The sequence below is a fragment of the Montipora foliosa genome, chromosome 9, assembly GCF_036669935.1.
Source record: "Montipora foliosa isolate CH-2021 chromosome 9, ASM3666993v2, whole genome shotgun sequence".
NCBI lineage: Eukaryota > Metazoa > Cnidaria > Anthozoa > Scleractinia > Acroporidae > Montipora > Montipora foliosa.
Window position 1 is genome coordinate 16,643,292 of NC_090877.1, and position 7,500 is coordinate 16,650,791.

General features: G+C 38.1%; 1 protein-coding gene across 1 annotated transcript in view; it reads right to left on the minus strand.

The window, feature by feature from the left end:
* Window positions 1-7,500, minus strand: part of LOC137970462 ((E3-independent) E2 ubiquitin-conjugating enzyme-like) — a 34,561-nt gene that overhangs the window by 15,783 nt on the left and 11,278 nt on the right. Inside the window, exons 2-6 of the mRNA XM_068816977.1 lie at window positions 6,271-6,444; window positions 4,511-4,608; window positions 4,353-4,413; window positions 3,444-3,584; window positions 1,631-1,749 (exon numbers count right to left, since the gene is read on the minus strand). Of these exons, the coding sequence (XP_068673078.1) occupies window positions 1,631-1,749; window positions 3,444-3,584; window positions 4,353-4,413; window positions 4,511-4,608; window positions 6,271-6,444 (593 nt within the window). The remainder of the gene's footprint in view (window positions 1-1,630; window positions 1,750-3,443; window positions 3,585-4,352; window positions 4,414-4,510; window positions 4,609-6,270; window positions 6,445-7,500) is intronic.

The window sequence follows — 7,500 nt, forward strand, 5'->3', positions numbered from 1 at the left end:
AATATTGATGAAAAAGCAAATAAATATTGATACACAGTTTTCAGAAAGAGCAGAAGGAAGTTTCCCGGACGGTCGATCGAGAATAAAATATTTACGACATGAAAACAACATTAATTTTGAACCGTGAATATAGAATATAAAAAGTTACGATCAGCGACAAACATTTTGGGAGATTTTTGCTACGTTCAAGTAAATTGCAAAATCGAAAGTGACATGGCCGGAATTCAGCGGGCGCCGTGATTAAGTTACCGCGGCATGTTTACTCGCCAAACAGTGAAGCATCTGTGTCAAATGATGGCAAGATACCGGGTTTTTGTAAGTTTCTTTTTCTGTCAAGTGTTATAAAGTTTGACAATGAAATGAGCGAAGTCAAAACAAAGATCACAATCGCCCAACTCTTGTTTATGCAGTCAAAATTTACTCTCCAAGACGCGTACGACGTTATTTATCACCAGGTAATTCCATCATTTTGGAAATAGCAGCTACCTTATTATTCATCTGCGTCACAAGTTTTCACTGATTTTGGGCCTCATTTTGTTGAAACTCAAGCACGCTTCCAACAGGCCTGTGAACCCTTCCTGCTTACAGAGCAATACTAAAAAACTTCTCCCATATCACATTTGAACCTTAAGCTCGAAAATTCAATACACAACATGACATCATAATTCACAAAGGCAGAAAATACCACAGAATCCTTTTCCAGCGAAAATTTTATTGAAACAAACAACATATTTGCTCTTAGAGGTGAAAACCTCTTCCTATTTCATTGCGTGCGTGAAGACAAGAAACTCAATTGTGTCAAATTACCATGTACTTCAGGTAAATACTGCTCATTTTGATTTCGTCTCGACGGGCGATAGATTGTTGTCGAAGTCCAGTACTCGTCGCTTTTGAGATTCATGCCTAGTTTATCCAACTGACTTTCCATTATTGAGCTCCATAAGGGTATATTTTGTTTAAGGATCCACTAAAACGCCATTCGCGTTGCATGACTTTCGACGCCATTGCAGGCTAAGTTGATGATTCTACTGTGTCCACCAGAGAAATCTACGCAGTTCCACTACCCTCTCGATCCTAAGAAAATACGCGCAGAAGGCTCTATACACAAAGACACCACTTACCAGGGGAGTGACAGGCAAGACTTTTACCGACACGGAAAAAAAAAAAAAAAAAAAAAAAAAGAAAACAAACAAACTAAACGCAGACCTCGACTGGGTTTGCCCATAGGCAACCCAGTAATTAGTAGAATTCTACTAGTATACTAATGCAAATGCTGTAATCTGATTGGCTAAGCCATTGAACACTATCAGCCATTAGTGTGCAGTGGCTGGAGGTCGCCTAGGAAATAACGACGTTTTTTTCGTTTTTCCAAAGTTTTGGAGGAAAATTTGGATGCAAATGGGTAATTTACGGTTTCTTGACTTTCAAAAAAGTTGAAATTATTGAAAAAGCTGATGCTATTGGCTCATAGTCGGAGTTTTTTAGCCAATCAAAAAGCTAGAAATGCAATAGTCGGAGCTGAAAATTTACTAAAAGGTGATAGTTGATTCGGCCTTCGGACTCATCAACTATCATCTCATAGAAATCTCGAGCTCATAATCTAATTGTTAATTTAAAAATGTTCTGTTACCTTGGCAACTGCTCCTGGGTTACGGTAGCTTCGGGTGGCTTAAGACACTCATCACCATGGCAACACTGCTGACATGCACCACAGACTTGCCAATCAACATCACATGCTGTCACACTGACCTTCAATGAACAAATAAACGTGATTCTCGTCACCAGAGCCTCGGGTAGACCCAAGGCTCTGGGAAACTCTGCGTAGCAGAACATACGCCGTAGGGTTCTTACAGTAAAAGAAATGGCTATTTGAGCCTTACGGCGCCTGCTCAATCCTCGTGCTAACATGAATGCACCAATTAGAGACGCTTTTGATTGTTCTTCACGAAAACCAATGAGAAGACACTTTGTTTCAGGGTTCCCCAGAGGTCTTCTCTCCCTCGGTCAAGAGAAGAGCTCTGGGGTCGAGATTGCAATAAACGTCAACTACGTTGATTCCTTCTGGGCATCAAAAAAGAAAACAAGGTGTTTTTTCCCGTGTCAATTTCAGTTAAACGTCCCTGTAGGAATATATACATGTAGCTTTTTTCATTTAAATAAGAGTCTACTGCTAATAAGAAAAAACTTTTCACAGTAGTAAGGTGGTTTTTCACATTATTCCCTCGTGAAATAGGAAGACTTCTTTTATTATTTTATCTTTGCTCTGCATCTCAGTTTTTGCATAGACGTACATGTAGTAGAATTTTGTTGTGTTTCATTCATGCGGTATTTGTTACTCTCTATCTTTTTCCTTGTCATCAACTGATGAAATAATTCAAGATTATAAGGATAATAATGTCATTTATATTAAAAATTAATTGTCCTATCTTATAATGATCTGATAACGGTGTAGATGTTCACAAGGATGACAGTGATAAAATAATCACTGTTTATAACATTTTTATTTCACAGTGACTTGACAGTTCCATGGATTTAAGCAATGCCAAAGAGTGTTTTGCATCATAAGGTCTTGAGAGGTGTACCTTTTCAGGTGTTTGAACATAGGTTATCACTCCTTCTTTGATCATTGCAGCCTGTTGAGAGCCCATTTATTGTATTTTTTGATCATGACTGACATTGATTAGGCCAATGATGTTTACATTGACAGGGACAGTGTCGTATTAATAATGACACAAAGGCAAGTCAAGCTTGACTGGTTCAGGTCTCTTTGTTTTAATGTCCCAGTGGGAAATAATAATGAGCTTGGCCTCCGCATGGCAGATTTTGTACCATGTGATCGTTAGTTGCAAAAGGCCTATTACAGTTAGGACAATGTGCGAGACATGCGAGTCATGACTGCCAGTCATGCAAGCCATGGCTGTGAGTCATGCAAGCCAACATGCGAGTCACACAGTTATTGAAAGCTATAACCGTTTTAAAATGGGTGCTTAGACTTGATAACTATTTATCAGCGCTATTTGAAATGGGTGCTTACATTGTAGACTTTAATGCGAAAATTCGCATGGCTTGCATGGCTCGCTGGCTTGAAGATTGTCCAGCCCCAAAAAATTACTGTGAACAAATACCGGAAAAAGATCAACCATAATGTCAAAGTTGTTAGAGAGCAACTTCATTATAATAATTAAAAGTACTAAAATTGTGGATAAGACTTTGAAGTACTTTCTGTCACAATGTTAATAGTGAGTTTACGTTCAATGAAAAGTGGATGAAGAAGACTTCTACTTGACTCGACTTTGGATTTCTTTTGATTTCTTTTTAAAATCTTTTTTTTTCCAAAATGTGAGCTGCTAAATTCAGGGTGCAGCCTATCTGTGGGTGTTTAGAGTAATAATTATTGATCTTCTCCTACAGCATCTTTCCCAAGTGATTCTGTACAAACTTACCTCCTCTACTATTCCTTTGATCTGAGCTTGATTTGTTATGATCGGTTTCAATCCTGATAGCCATTTGGCTTCCTTGAAAGCTCTTGCGGGACCAGCAACTTTCTGGCCTGGGTAAAACAGGGCTGAATAAAATGGGGAATCCTGGAAAATAGAAAAGAAAACAACAGCTGATAAAATTCTTACAAGTACATTTGTAAACTGCCACGATTAACCCTTTCACCTCTGAACCAACCTAAACCGGCCATACAGTGTACTTGGTATTTTACTCTAACACCAGACGATTTTACTTGTCAATGGGGAACCTCTAGGAGTCAATGGGTTAAGGATGACCTAAAAAAGTTATAAGCCATTCTTTTATTAATAATAATAATAATAATAATAATAATAATAATAATAATAATAATAATAATAATAATAATAATAATGACTTTTCCGTGCATGGACAACTGGACCTCTTATACAATCATGTACATTAAAATATGAGCTCTGTGGAAGGTATATCCTGTATTTACTATGTTTTTGCACTATTATGTACAAACTCAATCAGGTGTCAACTTCACACCCAATTTCATTTTCACACAAAAGCTGTAAAAAATCGATTCAAAATGATAACACTTTTTCACACTTGAGAATCACAGTGATTTTTGTCTGAGCTCCACAGGTACAGTAAAAATGAAACTGTAGAGGGAAGGACTTAGGGAGGAACTTGTAGGAGACAAGAAAAGTCCTTCTCCCACAAAATCCTGCAATGGATCAACCAGGCCTTCATCTTCTCAGAAGGTGATTAAAACTATTGAGAAATGCATTGCAATAGCTTGTTCTACAGCTGAACATTGAATGATGATGATAAGATATAAGACTCTACATGTAAGCAAATTAAGAACCATCTTCAGGACATTTTCTTAGTACCTCATCTCTCTGGTCACTTATGTCATACAGCATGGACGACTGCTCTCCTTCCAAAGAGCACCTACAAAATTTAAGGTCATTGTTTTAAAGATAAGAATTGGGAACAATACTATATAAAGTATTAGGCTAAGCGTTAAGTGCTCAATCAAAAACATTACCTCGAACCATTCTTAACTCTGAGTATAACTTTCCGGTAAACCTGAGTTACAATTCCAAGCCAAGGACCCATGCTAACATGTGCACCTGGTATAAAATGCTGAAGGAAAAAAAAGGTGACATGTGAGTCAAAGAAAAATATAAGCATGACCATTTATCCTCTAATTGTTACATGTACATGTAAATACCAATACACTGTAGATGTCTCAGTCTTGAAAGCCGTTAAAAAATCCACAACTTCAAATTTGGGTTTCGACATAACACTGACCCCCGGTCAACTGACCCCCTACTGACCCCCCTACTGACCCCCATACTGACCCCCTATAAAATCAATGCCCAGAAACTATCAATGGGACCCAATTCAAGTTCATCAACGAATTTAGCTTACCTGAAACTTTCAAGATGGCGGATGCGTTGCAGATTTCCGACTCCCTTCTCATTTGACTGAAGGATTTGTCACAGGTGGAAAATCGAGCAAGGAATAAGTTGGAATATCAGCAAGCATGGTATTTGTACCCGATAGAAAATTAAGCAGTAAAAATAGCGAGGAAATTCTGGCAAATTAACACGCACACAACTAACCGTGAGCGACACGCACACAATTAAATCAACCGGAAGTTTATCGCAAGCTTGTAGTCCCAAGGCCCCTCGCCTTTGCGAGCCTGTTCATTTGTCAGCGTTTATCTTTGCTTCATTTCCCAACACGTACAAAAGCAATATTTGATGATATTCAATCTTATTCTGTGCTTGATTTTCCATCAACAAAACCTCCACTAAACAGTTACTGTAAAAGGAGAACAAGAGTCGGAAATCTGCAACGTGCCCGCCATCTTGAAAGTTTCAGGTAAGCTCAATTTATTGATGAACTTGAATCGGGTCCCATTGATAGTTCTGGGCTTTTTTAATTTTCATTTTCCCATTGATTTTATAGGGGGTCAGTAGGGGGGTCAGTAAGGGGGTCAGTAGGGGGTCAGTAGAGGGTCAGTGTTTTATCGAAACCCTTCAAAATTAATTTAGGTAGACTGGTACATGAATGTGCGGCAGAGTGGATTGTTTGCAAAGAAGGTAGTACAGTGTACATGTTTGTTGTTCAACTTTCAGGGCTTGAAATTGCAACCAATACTGTAACAGTAGTCAGTTGCAATTGTGACTGAACTTTTCGCTTAGCGACTAAAATATCTGGAGAAGTTGCAAATTTGTGACTATAGTTTTCACCTTTGCTCTTCATAATGAAATAAAAGGGTTAGCAGTTGCCACTTTGCCACTACTTTTGCTAAAATAATTAAAATAAGTAAACACAAAAACTATTTTGTTTCTCATCATTATTTTTGTTTCAATCTCACTGAAAATATGGGGCAAAAGTGTAGCTAAGATGTCACATGTGTTCAACATTATTCCCTTATCAGGCACCACTTTCAGCGGTTTCTTTACTCACATGTGTTGTAAATGAGCTCATATTTTGTTTTCTTAAACTGCTAGCAACACAATACAGCAGGACGACTCACAATTTTGTGATTAAAATTTGCGAACTTGAGACTACATGTAACTAAAAGATTTGTAGTTTCTGATGTGTACAAATCAAGAAAATAATACTGTCTGATGCACAGACTCCAGTCAAGCCACTATTAAATAACTCACAGAGGAAACGCAAAAAAAAAAGTGTGGAGATACAATCTATCTAGACTTTATATCAATCTAAATAAAAATTAATAACATATAAACAAATTTTCACAAACTGATGCTGATGTTCAGGTTTTCTTACCTGTAAAGGGGAAAGGTCTTTGCAGTCCACATTATGAAGTATCTGGTTAGCAAGAAGCACTTTAACACTTGCCACAACTTCCACGTTGCTGATAAATCCTTTCTGGGTGCCTTGGTTTACGTCAAAATATTTGATGACATCACCAGGAAGAAGTGACCTGTCAGCTAACTTAACCTTTGGCGGAAATAAAAAAATGAGCAACACAATAATTATAGGTAACCGCTACTTGTTGTCCTTCAGTAGCATTTGGAGTAATGATTGCAAGTTCGAATGAGGCCTAACACTACTGTGAAGTTTTTGTACCCAATTATTCCATCAGGGATCAACCCTAGTATTGGAATTGGGCCCACACAAGGACAGAGAAAAACTCTGACCAGGGTGGGATTTGAACCCAAGACCTTCGGATTAGATCACCGCTGCTCTACCGACTGAGCTACATGTACAAGGCCAGAACGGGAGCTGGCCGTGGGTTGATGTGAGATGTTATTCACAAGGACAAATTTGGCTCGGCCCAAGCCTAATTTTAGGTAACCGCTAGTTGTTGTCCTTCAGTAGCATTTGGAGTAATGATTGCAAGTTCGAATGAGGCCTGTGGGTTTTCTTTGTGGTCACAACTTACAATGATCATACATGTAGCCTGTGTACAACCGCCCCTTCCCCCTCAGCAAAAATCTAGGAAGGAAAACAATTAATTTTCTTGACTATGCTTAAAACAAAATTGCTTAAGAGATACATTTATTTGGCAACTCAGGGATACTCTTCTCTTCAATCTAAGATTAAAATACGTACGCATTGTGTACAGTGTATGTGTGGTAGTGCAGTATCTTGCCGCATTGCTTTATTCCATAACTGTCACAAATTCTTGCTGATTTTGGGGCTCATTTGTTGAAATTCAAACACTTCCAACAGACCTGTTTATTTTCATGTTTCACCCAGTTATTTTCCAGTGTGACTTTTAAGTGACATGAGGATTTGAAAAGGGTTTTCAGCTTTGTTCCCCTCTAACGTAAGACACAGGTAGCTAAATGCTTCTCTATTTTTCATACAGATATAATATTTTAAAGGAAAAGTGGAGCGAAAAATTGTGTTGGAGTAAATTACAAGAGAAGAAAGAGGCTACAAGTGAAAACAACAGACACAGACTAGCCGATACAATGCACATGTTTATCAATCAGCAAAATTAAAGTAGTATTGCCGAATGTACCCTTACACTCGATGACCAAAAGATTT